Source organism: Erinaceus europaeus, chromosome 1 (genome assembly GCF_950295315.1).
Source record: "Erinaceus europaeus chromosome 1, mEriEur2.1, whole genome shotgun sequence".
Classification (NCBI taxonomy): Eukaryota; Metazoa; Chordata; class Mammalia; order Eulipotyphla; family Erinaceidae; genus Erinaceus; species Erinaceus europaeus.
Window position 1 is genome coordinate 37,852,735 of NC_080162.1, and position 19,193 is coordinate 37,871,927.

The 19,193-nt window shown below is 38.5% G+C and overlaps 1 protein-coding gene across 6 annotated transcripts in view; it reads left to right on the forward strand.

Moving 5' to 3' along the window:
- LOC103115388 (serine/threonine-protein phosphatase 4 regulatory subunit 1-like) overlaps positions 1-19,193 on the forward strand; it is a 110,624-nt gene that overhangs the window by 76,081 nt on the left and 15,350 nt on the right. For all 6 annotated transcript variants that reach the window (XM_060184233.1, XM_060184118.1, XM_060184360.1 and 3 more), the window contains 5 exons: positions 13,333-13,440; positions 14,243-14,308; positions 14,989-15,147; positions 15,705-15,889; positions 17,003-17,469. In XM_060184233.1, the coding sequence (XP_060040216.1) occupies positions 13,333-13,440; positions 14,243-14,308; positions 14,989-15,147; positions 15,705-15,889; positions 17,003-17,469 (985 nt within the window). The remainder of the gene's footprint in view (positions 1-13,332; positions 13,441-14,242; positions 14,309-14,988; positions 15,148-15,704; positions 15,890-17,002; positions 17,470-19,193) is intronic.

The window sequence follows — 19,193 nt, forward strand, 5'->3', positions numbered from 1 at the left end:
TACTATTGTGTCTTTGAGTTTGTAAGATTCTGTATCCACTGTGAAAAGATTGTACAGTCAAGGCCTTTTTTCTTGCTTCTGGAACCCTGGTGCACAAAATTGGCTGTGGACAAACCATTGCTGGCTTTTACATTGTTATTTATTTTGTAAATTGGATTTATTGTTATTATTGTTAATAGTACTTTTTTTTAAAAAAAGAATTTATTTATTTACTCATGAAAAAGATAGGCAGAGAGAGAAAGAACCAGACATCACTCTGGTACATGTGCTGCCAGGGATTGAACTTGGGACCTCATGGTTGAAAATCTAGTGCTTTATCCACTGCACCACCTCTTGGACCACTAAATTTTATTTTTCTTATTGCCACCAAGGTTATTATTGGTGCCTGCATGACATATCCATTGCTCCTGGTGGCCATCCAGCTTTCTTTCTCTCTTTCTTTCTTCCTGTCTTCTTCTTTCCCTCACTTCCTTAGTCCTTCACTTCTGTTTTATTTTTCCCCTTTTTGAGTAGAGACAGAAGTTGAGAGGGAAGTAGGGTATGACGACCCCACCAATGTGTCCTGGAGCCCCGCCTCCCTAGAGACCCACTCTACTAGCGAAAGAGAGAGGCAGACTGGGAGTATGGACTGACCAGTCAACGCCCATGTTCAGCGGGAAAACAATTACAGAAGCCAGACCTTCTACCTTCTGCAACCCACAGCGACCCTGGATCCATACTCCCAGAGGGATAGAGAATGGGAAAGCTATCAGGGGAGAGGATGGGATATGGAGATTGGGTGGTGGGAATTGTGTGGCGTTGTACCCCTCCTATCCTACAGTTTTGTTAATGTCTCCTTTCTTAAATAAGAAAAAGAAAAAAAAAGAAAGGGAGAAAGAGACACCTGCAGCATTGCTTCACCGCAAGTAAAGCCTGTAGGTGAGGACCAGGCTTTGAACCCAGGTTCTTGTGTATGGTAATGTGTGCATTGTACCAAGTGCACCACCACTTGACCCCCACTAACTTTTATGTTTCATCCTCAGACTGAGCCTCCCCAGTTTGTCCTATGCCTTCTTCTGATCAAGGGGAGGTCAGTCAAAGCCATCTTCTTTTCTTTCTATCTTCCTTCCTTTCTTTTTTTTTTCTTAAATTTATTTACAAAAAGGAAACATTGACTAAACTATAGGATAAGAGGGGTACAACTTCACACAATTCCCATCACCAGATCTCTCCATCCCATCCCTTCCCCTGGTAGCTTTCCTATTCTTTATCCCTCTGGGAGTATGGACCCAAGGTCATTGTGGGATGCAGAAAGTTGAAGGTCTGGCTTCTGTAATTGCTTCCCTGCTGAACATGGGCATTGACAGATCAATCCATACTCCCAGCCTGTCTTTCTCTTTCCCTAGCGGGGAAGGGCTCTGGGGAAGCTGAGCTCCAGGACACATTGGTGGGGTTGTCTGTCCAGGGAAGTCTGGTTGGCATCATGCTAGCATCTGGAACCTGGTGGTTGACAAGAGAGTTAACATACAAAGCCAAACAAATTGTTTACCAATCATGGACCTAAATGCTGGAATAGTGCAGATGGAGAGTTGGGGGCGGGGTGTCTCCGTTTTGTAGATAGCTAGTAGGCATATTTTAGTTATATTCCAAAGGGCCTGTGGCCATACTAGTGTTTTCTTCTTTTTTTTCTTTTTGCCTGAGCCTGAAATCTGATATGCAGGTGAATCCTAGTTATTGTCTGGGGAGATGATGCTGGCAGAAGGACCAGAAAGCTGGATCAGGGAAGAGAGTAGCTCCCAAATATGGGAAAGGTGTATAAATATTGTTGACTGTCTTCTTTTCTTTAGTTCCTCCCCTTTTCACTGAGCCATATAGATGGGGCTCCACAGTACTACCTTTTCTGGTACGTATTAGAAGTAGATAGTTTAGTTCCAGAATTAAAGGAAAAAAAATATGAACCTCAGTTATGAATATAATAAGATATAGGAGATAGTTGTTTTCTTGGTTGGGGAAAGATGACTTTGAGAGAGGAATTTTTTCTCTTAAAAAGTATGGAAACATGAACTATGGAGCTAGAACATTTGGCAATTATTCTTAATTTATTTAAAAGTTTCTTCAATTATAAGTTAAAGCTCTGACTCTTAAAATTAATTAATTTTTTGCATATTCCATATGTTTATAAGATGAATCAGGCTGAAGAATAATTGATTATTAAAATTTAAATTCTCTAGGGTTCTTTTATAAATTTCAAGTTTCCTTATAAGAAATCAAATTTATTTTGCAAAATGAGCCTGGATAATATTATTTAGTAGAGATATTTGGCAGTTGAATAGTGATCTTGGCCAACTAGATCTTCTTTTTTTTTTTTTTTTGAAAGTTGGTTAGGCAAATTTCCAAGGTTACTACTAATAAATATCTTCTCCCTGAAGACCGATAATACCATGAAAAATAATGCTAGAGGTATTATTTTTGCATAATATTTACTTTGTTTTGTTTCCAACCATTCCATTCTTGTCAGTAACATTCTCTCCTCTCCCCTTTTTTTGTAAAAATACTTAGGAAACATAACAACTCTTTAAGAAGTTAGCTTAACAAATTAATTCATTTACATTTAGGGGCTTGGTGGTGGCACACAAGGTTGAGTGGAGCACACATGTTACCGTGCACATGGACCTGGGTTCAAGTCCCTAGTCCTTATTTGTGGTGGTGGTGGGGACTTCACAAATGGTGAAGCAGTGTTGCAAGTGTCTCTGTCTCTCCTCCCTTCTTAATTTCTTTGTCCTGTCAAAAACAAATTAGTTCATATAAACCATATTTTTTATCTAAAGTGAGTTGCTAATATAAGTATTTGAATGTATAAGCTTTTAAAAATGTTTATTATTTATTGGATAAAGATAGAAACTGAGAGGGAAGTGGGAGACAGAGAGGGAAAGAGAGATACCGGTAGCGCTACTTCACTGCTTGTGAAGTCTTCCCCTTGCAGGTGGGGTCAGGTGGCTTGAACCCAGAGCCTTATACTTTATAACATCTGTGCTCAACCAGATGTACCACTGCCTGGCCTTTAAGCTTTCAAATATGACTGTAAAGAGTAAAAGTGCCTTTCAGCCTTCTCCTTCTGAGACACATTTGTGTTCTCAGGGTCTTTCCAGGGGTTCTTTTCCTCCCTTCGTTTGAGTCCCTGATGGTAGCATAGCCTGGGGTGTCTTGCCTGGTTCTTGCATGTTATGGCCAGATTCAGAAGCTGTTGTCTTCTTTTCCTGGACCCTGGCACCAAAGGTTCTTTGAAAGGACTCATAGATTGGTACCCAATTTGGGAAGCATAGATAGCACTATTTTTCCTGTTAGCTTGCACTGACATTATGAATGGAGAGTTGATTTCATTCTTCAAGGAAAAGAAGGCCACATGTGTGACTCACAGAACTGCCCATTGAGGACAGAGTTCTCATTTAGCTGGTGTATAAATGAGTAGACACTATGGCATTGATGAGTATTTGTGAGGAGGTAATAGTGGGGAGAAAAGAAGCAATTCTTCTACTCTTATGCTCTCTCTATGTTGGGGCTGTCTTTGCAGTTATATCATGTGAATGTTGCTACAGTTGTATGCACTGAAGCACATATATACTCTAAGTACTGCTTGGAAGGAGTTGCTTCTCATTCTAATAAAACCACATGCCTTCATAGACTAAGTGTGACTCAGTTGACAAGACTTGTTATTCTCTGAAAGTTATAGTCAGTTTGGTTCTGATGCTGCAACTCTGGTGCATACATGGCCAAGAAAATCAAGATAGCCAACTAGATATGCCCTGGGCATTTAAAATCAAATAAAAAAAAAACCAAAAAAAAAAAATCAAATCAAATCAAGTTATGCAGTACAGATTACATATTCATTGCTTATATCCTGGTTTCTCATATGTTGGATTATCAGAAAAGTCATGATGCATTTTTGTAAAGCAAAACATAGAAAAAATAATTCATGACTTTTTTGACACTCGAATACATCTACATTTGGTTTTTGATATCTTTCCACATATACGAAGCAACATTAATGACTCCCCCCTTTTTTCCTGCAACAGTATTGTTTGATACACTTCTTCTGTCTCTGTCCCTTAGCAAATGAGTCGTAAGTTTGTTTGTTTATTTCTCCCACAAGATGGTGAAATTCTAAAACACAGAATCATGGTATCTTTTTAACATTGGCACTCAGCACAGTGCCAGGTCCAGAGTTAGTACTAAATAAATGTTAGTTGTTGAATGAATTGGTAAAAACTGGAAGAGCTGTATCCTGTAATTATATGTAGACAGCATAAACAGGCCACTGGAGACCAATTATAATTCCTCTTGCTTGCAGGAAGGCCATTAGCATTCTGAGATTATAACTAATTGTCAGAAACCTATTTTTCTCTCTTAACACGTTTTCACATTAAGGCTTCCTCATTTTTTTGTCGTCATTTTTTAAGCTCGTTTTTATTTGTGCATTTATTAAAAAAGAGTGTGTGGTTATGTGCTGTATAGTTGGCTCCAAGCAACTAAGTAAAGATTTTCATTACATGCAAGTGGTTCCTAGAGCCATAGGAATATCATTTCTTGTCACTTGGTACGCTGACTTTTAATGATTCTGAATTTGTTTTATGAGGGTAGTAATAAGGTCATGTGGGTCTGGCAGATGGAGAAGGGTAAATGGAGATACTAGGAACTCTTTAGTTGCCCGTTACCCTGGATACGGAAGCCTAATGTCCTCATTTATTGTGATTGGATGAGAAATGTGTGTCCTCTAAGTTCTGAAGACACAAGCCTTTTCTTCATTTGTGTAGTGGGAATTGCTTCCCCTCTTCTTTACCCTACAGTACTGATTTTCTTTCCTCCTCATCTGTTTGTGAATTCTGTATAGGATAGTGGTAGACTCCTTAGACAGGGCCTTTTTTTTTTTTTTTTTTTTTGCTGTAAAAACATAGTGCTGTGTGAGAGTTCAAAAGAACTTTAGTTGACTTGTTTTAATTTTGTTTTGATATCAAACTTGTAGAAAAGTTGAAGCTTACTTTATATTTAGCTTGATTTATTTTATATTGTCTCTTTTTATACTGGTACACATATGCATGTGTATTTCTTTCTGAGCCATTTGGAGACATTGTGCTCTTCTTTTTTTAAAATTAAAAAATAATTTTTTAATTATTTATTTTCTCTTTTGTTGCCCTTGGTGTTTTTTTATTGTTGTTATAATTACTATTATTGTTGATATCATTGTTGGATAGGACAGAGAAAAATGGAGAGAGGATGGGAAGATAGAGAGGGGGAGAGAAAGATAGACACCTGCAGACCTGCTTCACCGCCTGTGAAACAACTCCCCTGCAGGTGGGGAGCCGGGGGCTTGTACCAGGATCCTTATGCAGGTCCTTGCACTCTGTGCCATGTGCGCTTAACCTGCTGCGCAACCCCCGACTTCTGACATTCTGCTCTTCTAAATGCTTTAGCACATATTTCTAAGAACAAGGGCAGTCTCTTTTTTAATTTAAAATTTATCTTATTGTGAGAGACCAAACACTGCTTTGCCATCTTATGCTGTGCGGGAGCTCAAACTTGGGACTTTGCATGCCAAGTATATGCTTCACTGCTAAGCCACACTGCTCTGGCCCTGTTAACTCAGGAACTCCTAGAAACCTAGGAAGATTTATAATCATTAACTCTCCAGGTAATCAGACCAGAGACTGAGCTATATATACATGGAGGCACAGTCATGGTGAAGTTAGAGTCCTGGTAGGTAAAGCATGGAACTGACAATTCTATTATAAATGAAGAGCACTAGAGCTTGTGTAAATTTGCAACCATCGGAGTTAGAAGTGTTCACAGTGTTGTCCTTACTGAAATCTAATTTTGTGTTAGAGCAGGTGACCCATCACAGCACTGAAGGAAGCTTGGATCAGAAGGAAGTGACAAATGATTGAGAGTCAGCAGTAGTGCAAAACACAACCAAGGGATCCGCTTGTACAGTTACTGGGGTAGAGGGTTTCCATCTGTTAACAGAAAGGGGAAAGGGAGCAGCAGCATGTTGGGAGAAGCTGGAACCCAGGGAACAGGTGAAATTCTCTTTTAAATGACCACCCACTGATCAAAATCAGAAAAATTTAACTTTGATACAACACAGATGTCCTTGGTTCCTATTCAGATACCATTTGTCCCCAGCATCCAGTTCCAGAATCTTTCTTTGAATTTTTTAGCAATACCATGCTGGAAGAGTACAGCCAATTTGGGTTTGTCTGGTGTTTCCTCATGGTTAGATGTAGGCTGTGCATTTCTGGCAGGATGTCAATGTAAGTAATGCTGTGTTCCATGTGTCCCAAAACTTCCTTTGTCCTGATATATTGGTGAGGCTAACTCTGGTGATTCAGTAGGAAGAGTTGTCTGTCAAGTTTGCCTGATGTACCCCTCTTCTCCTCTGATAGTAATAAGGGGAATTACTCTGAAACTATGTAAGCATACTTTTCATCAAACTTTCTTTCACTCACTAGCATTAGAATCCACTGATGAGTCTAGTTGACATTCTACTGTGAAGAGTGTTCCCTTCTCTATCATTTGTTAACGTTTTGGTGATGATTTCCACATCTATATTCAAGAGGGCTATTGTAGGCAATTTTCTTTTTCTATTATGTTTTTGTCAGGTTTTGGAATCAGGGTTATTCTGGCCTCAAAAATGAGTTGGGTAGTGTTCCCTGCACCTCTATTTTCTGAAAGATTTTGTTTAAGATTGCTGGTGGCATTTTCCCCTTAAATATTTGTTAGAATTCACCAGTGAAGCCTTTCATCTTAGAGTTTTCTTTGTGAGATGGCTTTTGATAATGGATTCATTTCAGATATGGAGCTATTTAGATTGTCATTTTACCTGAGTCACTGGGAAAGTTGTATATTTTAGGAAATTTATTAATTTCATCTAAGTTGTTAAATTTATTGAGATAAAGTTGTTTACAATACCCTCCTAGCCCTTTAATGTCTGGAAGATCTATTGTGTTACTCCCTTTAATTTATGACATTAGTACTCTGTATTTTTTTTTCTGTTTTCCTTCTTGATTAGTTTTGCTAGGGGTTTACCAATTTTATTAAGTTTCCCAAGGAACCAGTTATTGACTGTGTCTATTTGTTACTTGTTTTGTTTCATTGATTTCTACTGCTTTTACTTCCTCCTTTTTACTTGAGTTCAGTTTGCTTGTATTTTTTAACTTCTTAGGGAAGAATATTTTAAAATCCACTTTTCCATTTTATGCACTTAAAGCTAATATATTTAATATTAATGTCTTTGTAAGGTATTTATCCTTTTGTTAGGCAGTGATGTGATACATTAATAATCAGCATCTTATAGAATACTGTGGTATTACTATAGTCACTCCAGCATTCTTACACTTTCTGCTTGTGATGGTGTATTTGTTCATATCTTTGCATTTTCAATCTTAAGTCATTAGGTTTAAAGTATTATTTGTTAGCATACAGTCAGATTTTGCTTGTATATACAGTTTGACAATATCTTCCTCTAATAAAAATTTGTAGAGCTGTATAGTTACACATGTGCCATTTTACTGCTGCAAGATCTCTTTTTCGTTTGGCAAGAGAGACAGAGGAGCAACAGAATGAGAGAGAGAGAGAGAGAGAGAGACTGACTATAGCACCATAGCTTTCCTAAATGCAATAGCATATCCCATGTGGTGCTTGAGTTTGAACAAGAGCTATACACGTGACCAGACACATACCCTGCCCAGTGAGCTATCATTTTAGCCCAATTTCTGCCTTTTAGTTGATGTGTTTAGTTTATACTTATTATTTAATCATTGATATATATGGATCTAGTTTCATTATTTTATTACTTTCCATCTATCTCACTTGTTTTTTGTGCCTCTCAATTCTTTCCTGCCTTCCTTTGGATTATTAAGATTTTATTTATTTATTCATGAGAAAGATAGGAGTAGAGAGAGAAAGAACCAGACATTACTCTGGTACATGTGCTGCTGGGGATTGAACTCAGGAACTCATGCTTGAGAGTCTAATGCTTTATCCATTGTGCCACCTCCTGGACCACTGGATTACTTTTTTTTTTTAAATATTTATTTATTTTTTATCCCTTTTGTTGCCCTTGTTGTAGTTATTATTATTGTTGTTATTGATGTCATCATTGTTGGATAGGACAGAGAGAAATGGAGAGAGGAGGGGAAGACAGAGATGGGGAGAGAAAGATAGACACCTGCAGACCTGCATCACCACCTGTGAAGTGACTCCCCTGCAGGTGGGGAGCTGGGGGCTTGAACCGGGATCCTTAAGCGTGTGCTTGTGCTTTGTGCTGCCTGCGCTTAACCCGCTGCGCTACCACCTAACTCCCACTGGATTACTTTTTATCATTGCCATGAGAATATTCTACTAATTGAAGATTTATGTTATTCATTTTAGAAAACTTTTGTGTTATTTGATTTTTTTTTTATGATTATTTTCTCTGACTTTTTAAATTTTTTATTTTTAACTAGAACACTGTTCAGCTCTGGCTTATGGTGGTGCAGGGGCTTGAACCAGGGACTTTGGAGCCTCAGGCATGAGAGTCTCTTTGCATAACCATTATGCTATCTACCCTCCACCTTGGATTACTTTTTAATATTACATTTTAGTTACTCAGCTGAAGATTTTTTTTTTTTTTTTTTACAAAATACAGTATTTTGCAACTGTGTAAATCCATTCACTTTGTGTACTTCTGTGTTGTGTTGTTTTTGTATACACTGCATTGTGAACCTGACAATAGCAACATGCTTTTTTTTTTTAAATTTCTTTATTGGGGAATTAATGTTTTACATTCAACAGTAAATACAATAGTTTGTACATGCATAACATTCCCCAGTTTCCCATAAGCAACATGCTTTTTTTTTTTTTTTTTCATTTAAACAATTAAATCTTTTGGAGAAGACAAGAAAATATCATACTTTTCACACCCACATTTTTACCGTTTTGGTAAAATTGAGTTCCCATATGATACTGTTCCCCTTTAGATCTTTTAGTACCTTTTTGTAGTTCAATTGGCTGATGATGAAATCTCCTGGTTTTGTTTATCTGGAAATGCCTTTCACGTTTAAATGACAGTTTTATTGGATACAGAATTGTGGGTTCACAGGGTTGTCTTTTCTTGCTGCAGTTAAAGACATCATCCTGTTGTCTTGTAGATTCTTATTTCTCATGAGAAGTGAGCTACCATTTCTATTTTTTCCTATATACTATAAAATATCCTGTTTTCTATGTCTGCTCCAGAGATTTTTTCTCTTTGTCTTTGCAGAGTGAATGCATGCCCTGTGTTCTTTGAATTCCTTAGATTGGTATTGCTTCCCTTCTCCTAATTTGGGAAGTTTTTTACTGTTGTTTCTTTCAAACCTCCCCCTGACACACACAGACACAGACACACACACACAGACACACACACACACACACACACACACACACACACACACACACACACACACACACACACACACACACACACGCCCCATGCCATTCTTTCTCCTTTAAAGTCTGGGACTTCGAATACAATGTTGGGATACTTGCTATTGTCCCATAGGCCTTTGAGGTTCTGTTTGAATTTTTAAAGTCATTTTTCTGTCTGATGTGCAGATTGTATCACTTTTACTGGTCTATCAATGAGTCTTTGTCATCTTTTATCTGTTGTTAGGCCTATCCAGTAATTTTTGTTTGTTTGTTTGTTTCAGTTGTGCATTTAAGCTTCAGAACTTTCTTTTGGATCTTTTTGATAGTTTCTTTATCTCTTTGATATAAAGACTCCCTATATATTCTTCTCTATACCTATAATCTCTTTTAGATTTTTGAACATACTTAAAAAATAATCTTCTTTAAAGCCCTTGTTTGGTAGTTGCAACATTTGGATTATCTTGTGTTGTTTCCATTAACTGTTGTGCTCCCCCCCCCCCTTATTAAAGGTGACTTTTTCCTGTCAGCACATATGTAGTTTTTTTTTTTTTAATTATAAATGATGGATTGCAGAGACACTGGATTCTGTCATATTTTTCAAAAGTAATTTTTGACTTAGCAGGCAGTTATCTTGTCTCATCTCCATCTCCTGACCTCCTGTGTGATGAGCAGTGACCACAGTGTCTGCTCAGTTTTAGATTCTGGATGCTGCATTTCTACTGGACCTCATGTTATTCCTCCATAAGCCAAAGGTTTAAACAACCTTACACAAAGGATTTGGACCTTACTTTCAATTTCCTGTCATTGCCGTTCATCTTCTAAACTCTTCCTTCAATTTCTGTTTTTTTTTGTTTTTTTTTTAAGTTCTCAGATAGTTGTTTTTTAAATTTTTTTCCCCCAAGATTCTTTAGTTCCTATCAGCAAGAGGGGTAACTATGACAAGCAACTATGAACCAAATCAGAAGTTTTGGATGGTATTACTTACAATTTTCACTACTTTGATGAAGTTTCCTACATGTTAACTTATTATGACTCTGTTTTCCTTTTATGCCTTGAAGATATTTATAATAGCTTCTTTAAGATCTGCTGGTTCAAGTATCTGGATCTTTTGGGGGGCTGTTTCTATTGATTGGAATAGAGGCCACATATATATTTATTCTTATGTCTATTAATTTTTTTTTACTGTTTATTACTCTTTTTAAATACTTTTTCTTTCATTTCTTAATTTTATTAAATGCATTGGTATTGAGTGAACCCAGGGCATTTTACATGTTGGTATCAGTATGCTGCCTCCCAGTTAAATTTAATTAATTAAATTAATTAATTATTTAATTTTAAATATTTATTCCCTTTTGTTGTTTAATATTTGTTTATTTCCTTGTTGTTTTATTGTTGTAGTTATTATTGTTGCCATCGTTGTTGGATAGGACAGGGAGAAATAGAGAAAGGAGGAGAAAACAGAGGGGGAGAGAAAGATAGACACCTGCAGACCTGCTTCACCACCTGTGAAGTTACTCCCCTGCAGGTGGGGAGCCAGGGACTCAAACTGGAATTAATTAATTTTTGAGAGAGAGGAGCATCAAAGTTCTGCTCCACCGTCCATATAAGCTCCCTTCTGATGCTGTCTAGATTGTTACCATTTGTTGTTTGGGTATCAAACTCTATTTGTGTTTTCATGATGAAACACTGGAAACTATAAAATTTGTTCCTCTTTCTATGTTCCTTCCTTCCCTCCTTCCTTTCTCTCTCTCTCTCTTTCTCTTAATATTTGCTGGAGATTTACTGAAGTGACTTTTTTCTCAAATAGACAAAGGGAGAGAGAGAGAGAGAGAGAAAACTACAGCACCAAAGTGTCCTCAGCACAGTGGGGGACTGACTGGAACCTGTGTTATATGCATGATAGAGCAGACACATTACCCAGATACGCTGTCTTGTCAGCCCTGCAAACCCTGCCCTCCTTGGGAGTACTGACTTTTTTCATCAGTTCAGCCTCTTTTGTTCTCCTTCAGAAATCAGCAGGTAAAACCATTCAATTCTTCTAGCCATCAAATTGTTGCTTGTCTCTTTACTTGCACAGTACAGAGATCAACCAAGGATTAGGGTAGGATAGTCACAGATGTTAGGAATCTCCTTTCTTTATATACTTTGTTCCTTCCTCTTTCCCTCCCTTCAGTCTTTCCTCCCTCCTTCTCTGCTTTCCTTGATTTTCTTTTCCCTCCTTCAATCTCTTCCTTTTGACTTTTTCTCCTTCTCTTCTTTCTTTCTTCTTTTCTCTTTTTCTCCTTCCCTTCCTTCTCTACTTTCTCCCCCCCCCCCCAGAGTACTACTAATCTCTGATTTATGGTTATGCTGGTGATTGAACCTGGAACATTTAGTGCCTCGGGCATGGAAGTCCTTTTGCATTACCACTGTGCCATCTTGCCAACCTTCTATTTTCATTTTCTAGCTGCTTTTGCAGCAATCTATTCTCTGATTTCTCAAGTAAGCAAAACTAGACTTCTGAGAATTCTCCAGATTGCTCCCCATAAAGGTTGAACCAATGCACATCCCCACCAGCAGTGCAGGAGGATTCCTTTGCCCCACAACCTCTCCAGCATTTGTTGTTACTATCCTTTCTGATGTATGACATTCTCACTAGGGTGAAGTGGTACCTCATTGTTGTCTTTATTTGTACTTTTTCATGTTTGTTGGCCTTATGGATCTCTTCTTTGGTGAATATGCTCTTCATATCCTCTTCCCACTTTTGGGTGGGTTTTTTTTTTTTTGCTGACTTTGATATATATATATATTAGCCCTTTGTCTGATGTAGGGTATGTAAAGATCTTCCATTCTGTAAGGAGTCCTTTGTTTGGGTGATGGTCTCTTTTGCTGTGCAGAAGGTTTTCAGTTTGATGTAGTCCAGTTAGTTTATTTTTGTTTTTGTCTTCCTTACAATTAGCCTTTTTTTTATTGAAGAGGCCTAAAAAATTTAGATAGAAAAGAATTCTGCCAGTATTTTTTCTCTTAAGTATTTGCTAGTTTTTAGTCTAACATCCAAGTCCTTGATCCATTTGAAATTTACTTTTGTATGTGGTGAAGTATAGTGGTTCAGTTTCATTCTTCTACATGTTTCAACCCAATTTTCTCAACACCATTTGTTGAAGAGACTTTCCTTTCTTTATTTAATAGTTTGGGTCCTCTTGTCAAAAGGTAGATGTCCATAGGTGTGGAGGTTATGAGTCATTTTTTTAAATGAATTTTTAATTTTTAAAATTTATTTAATTTATTTGCTTATTCTCTTTTGTTGCCCTTTTTAAAATTGTTGTAGTTATCATTGTTGCCATTGTTGTTGGATAGGACAGAGAGAAATGGAGAGAGGAGGGGAAGACAGAGTGGGGGAGAGAAAGATAGACACCTGCTGAACTGCTCCACTGCATGTGAAGCGACTTCCCCTGCAAGTGGGGAGCCGGGGATTGAACCGGGATTATTAAGCCAGTCCTTGCACTTTGCGCCATGTGCTCTTAACCCACTGCGCTACTGCCTGACTCCCATGAGTCATTTTTTTATACTCTGTCCAGTTATTACTATTTATCTACCACAGAACAGCTTAGTTTTGGTTGCAGTTAATCACCTTGAGCATTAGTTTCCTCATCTAATAAAACAAATATAAATAATACCCATGTCATAGGATTTGGAGAAGGTAAAATAGACTACTGCACATAAATTGTTAATTTATATATTAGGCATGGCAGTGGGTACCACAAAAACAATAGCTCTTGAACTCTTACCTAGTAAAATTTGATATAATACTTGACCTTCTTTGGTCTGTTTTGGCAAGACTTTGAATACTAGCTTTTGGGATATAACTAGTGGTATGTATAAATTACATGATTTGGCACTTCTAGTGACTCTATTCCCCCCCCCTCCCCCCCACAGATAATCTGCAAACTAGCATCAGTGCTGAACAGGCACACAGTTGAACACTTGTTGCTCCCTCGATTCTGTGAATTGTGTAGTGATGGGAAGCTTTTTCAAGTTCGGAAGGTAGGAACATACATTTTCAAAACACACACAAAAAAATTTAAATTCACTATTCTATTAAAATTTCTGAACTTCCTTAGTTGACTCAGTCTGGAAAAAAGGTTAACACCAACTATGTAAGGGGTTTGAACAGTATTGTCAGTTTTTACTGAGACCTTTTATAGTTTTTACTGCATAGACACTAGGAATAAGATTTTGAGTTGGTAAACCTGTTGTTTTCAGGACAGGAAGACCAATTGTGGACCCTTCTCACTTGTGGTTAGATGCCGTTACCCAGAAGAGCAAAGACTTTAACTATCTGGAGTGATTTACTCCAGAACCCTCTTGTTTTTGGTTTACTTTCCAACTCTACTCCCTCCCTTTAGTTACTTAACACTGGGTTGTCAGATTTTTCTTTTGATAGTAGTAGACACTTTCCTTAAGTGAGCTCTTCTTCCGCATTACTGCATAACTGACCAACATCCTTCTGGTCTCACCTCATGAGGCATAGGCAGGAAGACAGTCTCATTTACCACATAGAGAATAATAATGGCTTCTTTTTCTGTTGCTAGCTAAATGTATTATGTGTGAAAATCAGTTAGGAGCCAAAAATTCTAGACTTTGCTACCCTGCCATAAACCTTCTGTTAGCGCTGCATCAGAGGCACCTGGGTGGTGCTGTGTAGGTGATAGTTGTGGTAAATGCTCATTAACAGCTCGCCCAACTTAAGGGAATAATTGCTCTCAAAGTTCCTACTTGTTAGTTTTCACAATTTAAGACAAAAAAGAAAGCTGAGACTAATGGACATGCTTTTTGCTGTTTTAAGGTATGTGCTATAAATTTTGGTGATATTTGTCATGCTGTTGGACAAGAAGCCACTGAGAAATTTTTGGTAGGTCAAGTTTTGCCATTTGTTATTCCTTGATGCCTTTCTTGGTGCACTTTTAAAATAAATGAATGCAAAGTCGTGTACTTAAGAGTCTATTCCTTTGGAATGGCAGCTCAATTTTGTATTCATCAGTTTAAAATTTCCTGACTTCTGAAGTTAACAGTTTTCATAGGCACTAGGCTGCTGGTCTGTGGAATGCAGTGAAATGAACCACTGTCCTCCTTCTGTGAAATTCTGCTATTGCCTCTTTGTACTCACATTCACCAGTTTCTTCCTATGATTTGAGCCAGTCTTTGCATTGTTACTGCTCTTTGACCTGCAGTCACTAAATTTCCATAGTTAAAAAGACCATGATATTTGGACAGTTGGATTTTTTTGGTATTTTCATGGGCTGTCAGGTTCTTTCATAATTTCTCTCTACAATTCATTTAGCAAATGTTGTCCTGCTTTTCTTGGGGCTGGGGGAAGGGAGTGGCTGTTCTCTACTGGCTTGTAAAATTTGAACACAGAGGTAAAGGAAAAAAAAACCTACATGTGTTATAATTTCTGTTTCAGATGATTCCTTTCTACCCCTTTTCTTTGTCATTAATTTAAAGATACTCCTTAATTATATCATTAAATTAGGTTCTGCCCTTTCTCAGGGTAATCTAGTTTAAGCAGTATAATTTCCTGTACTTTGGCAGATACCAAAGTTTTTTGAACTCTGCTCCGATCATGTTTGGGGGATGCGAAAAGCCTGTGCAGAGTGCTTCATGGCAGTATCTTACAACACATCTTCAGAGGTCCGCAGAAGCAAGCTCTCCCCTCTATTCATCAGACTCATAAGTGACCCTTGTCGGTGGGTAAGTGGGGCTACTCAGCTGCCCCAGACAACAGTCCTGGCAAGGTGACATATTTTCTCTTGGCTTCTGGTCTTATGACTGTGTCTTTTCATTGAGTGGTATATTTAGACATTGTGAGGGATAGGGCCCTTAAAATCTTAAAAGCTTTGGTGCAATTAAGAAAGTGGCAAACTATTTAACATTTGTAGCAAATTAATTCTGAGGATGGAAAATTGGAAGAGAAAAAACTGTAATTATGAACCAGTACTTTTTCTGTTACTCTCATAAACATGCCTGTAATGATTAGTTAAGTTCTGTGCAAATGCTTTATAAGGACTGGAGTTACTCGATTTGGAATTAATATTCTGAAAGAATTAAAACTCCATGATGGTGCTAAATGTTCTCTTCTTTTCTGTTGGAAATCATCAATTTGGAGTTTAGGGAAGGCCTCAGAAAGCAGTAAATCTACTTAGATGTAATTTGGTAGCTGGTGAATTGTCTGGTGATGAGCCATCTGTTCAGCCTGGGATCAGATCTGGCTAATGTCATGCTCACTGTGCTCTTCTCTCTGGTTTCAGGTATGCCAGGCAGCATTTCAGTCCCTGGGCCCTTTCATTTCCACCTTTGCAAACCCCTCCAGGGCTGGGCTTCATATTCAAGAAAATGGCACCCTGAGCATTCGACCACCTGCTCAGGATTTGGACTCTGACTTACCCTCCATGCCAGCCAGTGCGGGCAATAGTGATAACACTTCTTCATCTTGGTAAGCTCCAACTAGGATAATTACCAGGATCCCCGTGTGACCTCAAGTGCCCACCTAGCGTTCTAGCAATTATCTTGTCTGGACTTTGCGTAATAGTGACCTTCTGGGCAAGATGGAATATTAGAGCTTTAATTATGTAAAGAAGCAAAAAGTAATTGCAATAATGATTTTGAAACATGACTACTGGGTTATAAATAATGAAGCTACTATGTCTCCTAAATTCAGATAAAATATTCATTGAGAGCAATGATTAAATAACCTATAAAGAAAATTTTCTCTTACTTTTTGATTAATGAATTTCTTCAGATAATTTACATTAGGAAAAAATGTGAAGTCTCTCAAATGAACTCTAGTGACATAGGATATTCTATGTACATGAAGGTGACATTCCCATCCCACCATTAGTAACACCTACGCTTCTTTTCCAGTAAATTCTAGTTTTTAATTTGAATTTTTTTTCCATATCTTTCCTTTGAGGATGATGGATACATACAAGCCACATCATCCGAGGTATTATTTAACACTTCTTCACTGCTAACATTGTACAGGGTGCAGGTGTAGGTAATTTACGTCTCAGCTAGTGCAGACCCTTTTATAGATTGGTAGGCCCTTCCCTCTGTCCTTTTTCATCAGAATTCATTGAGTTTCTGCTATATGTCTGGCCATTGTGCAACACCAATCTCATCAAGACTTTCCAAGTGGTTAACAAATAGCCAGCACTTGCCAGCTCAGTACCTTTTATTTTCTAATGCCTGCCCCCTGGTGGAGGCACTAACGAGCAATAAGTACAGGAAATCTTGCTGCTAAAGGTGTCTCAGTAGAAGCCAGGGTTAATTCACCACTTGAATATAATGGAGCGATTGACTGAACTTTTCTTGTGCCATTTTCAATAGACATAATACTCCCAGTAGGGCAAAAAGGGTTGATTGGGCCTTTTATTATCCTGTAAGGTTATTACCTTCTGGCAGTGGTAGATGATGAAGATTAGAGGCCAGGAGCCAGGTAGAGAAGAGGTTTCTACCAGGCTTTGTAGAATGTGGAACTCAGGTTTTACCATTTCACTTCCAGTCTAGTACATGGTACTAAAACTTTGCTTCCCTCAATTTAACCTAGCTCTACAAAGTTGGAGAGGACAGAGGCAGATCTACCCATGGAAGGTGCATCAATGGAAACCAGTAATTTCTTCCATGTCAGTAACGACTCTAAAGTCCTAGTGGAAAGCCCAGTAACAGACTCTGTCTTGTATGGAGCTGAGTTGACGACACTTTCCCCAGTGGCCAGTGCCTTCCTGACATTCCCTGATCTCACTGACCTCCCCATCAAGAGCCATCCTGGACCAGATTCCTGGACCTGCCTAGGGAGGCCTGAGGATATATTCAGTAATTTTCTTTATTGGCGAACTCCACTCCCTGACATAAGCAAGGACCTAGAGCTACTCCTGAGTGAGGTGGGGCAGCAAGAAGAAGGCTGCAGCTGCAGCCCGCTTGCAACTGTGCATAACCACTGTGTGGCCCAGAGTGAGATCCAAAAAGTCCTTGAGAGCTTGCAGGAGCATATGATGAATGATCCAGATGTTCAAGGTAAACATTCATTGTTATTCAAGAAAAAGCAGGAACTTTCTGCATTGTGTGTTTCAAGGGCCTGTGCATTTATACACTTATGTGTATATGCTGCATTTATTACCTTTTTTTTTTTAACCTTTAATATATGGAGAAGAGAGGCTTGCTCAATCTCACTGCAGACAGAACTTTGAGGAGTAATCTGTACAGGTACCTGCAAGATTTGTCTCCTTGTTATATAAGTCTGAAGTGAGTTCTAATATAAAAGCAGATATTTTGGGGGCTCATCTGTAGCAGTGGAAATTTGATTAGCTCCTTGGACACTTACACCATTGCTCACATTATTATGCCCTTTCTAGTTATGAACAACTAAGGATGGTGCTCCTTTTGGAGCTTATTAACTCAGCCCTTAACTAAACTTTTAAGGTTTTTTGTCTTTGTACAGCAAGGAAAAGTACAACTTCTTCTTTGGAGTATTTTTCATCTTATGACTAGTGCTCCCACTGAGCATCTGATCTGGGAGCTAGGCCTCACAATCCATATCCATTATCACGCCTCTTCTTTTTCTAAGCAGTGCTGTGTTTGTATTCTTCCTTGAGATGGGGAAATTGTAAAAAACAACACTCACTGCTATTGCCCGGCAAAGATTTGTGAAGCTTTCGGGAAAGGAAATATGAAAATCCAGTTAGCCCTGTGATTATTCTTTGTCTTTAAATTTATAAAGAGGATTAAGTCAATGTTTGCTGCAGGAATGAACGCATGTACCATATCACTTCTAATGACTATAGACAAGGGTCTGCTTTTGGAAAGCATGCTTATAATACTATATTAAATCTCTACATTGGGATCTGGACTGGGAACTAGAGCATCAGCGATGAGCATGTGACACAAGATGCCCCTAGGGTCTGATTGAGGGCTTGTGTACTCAGCCACCCTGTTTAGGGAGTACCAAGGGCTGGACCAGGTATAGGCTTATTGTGCTTTGAAAACCCAGGGGAGGAACCTGGTTGTTCCTGGGCACAGAAGGAATGTGTGGGAGAAGCCCTTGCAGAGCAGATGACATCTGGTGTGAACTCTAAAGGGCAGTAAGATATCCACCATCTGAAAAAGCCAAGGGGTGCATTTCAGAGGGTTTTTTTTTTTTACAGTTTCTTGAAATTGCTCTTTGTAGAATCTTGCATGTCATCCCTCAGAGGATTTGAAAATAAACACCATGTTGGGTATTTGTGAGCTGACCAGGACTTCAGGCTCACTGAAACCAATGGGAGGACTTGGTATGTTGTATTAGGACACCAGGGGCTGTCCTGGGCATGGTAGTGAGCCTGCTGCAAACTAGTCATTTCATGCATCTTGGGGTTTATTGCATTGAACTCGAAGAAAACAGGATGCAGGAAGGTGAGTAGTGTGTATAGGTTGAGAACATGAAAACGTGAGTTTGTTTTTATAGAAAGGTATGTAAAATATGTCATTTTCACTGCTAGGAGTATCTCAGTCAGAATGGTGACATAAAGAATGAGTCTCCCTCAGGGTTCGGTGAGTGAATTTTCACTCCTCTGCAGACATGTACAGACGTAGATGGATTACTTTCACATGGGTGTGCATGTGTGTTTAGGGGTAGGGAAAACAGCCACCCTGCTGTGTAAGTGGACACCCTCCCCCACCACCGTGCGTGCCAGTGATGCTCCAAACATCATCTGTAAGTAACACTGTGTGGTCTTTCTGTGAAAGATGGCAGAGTCGAACTC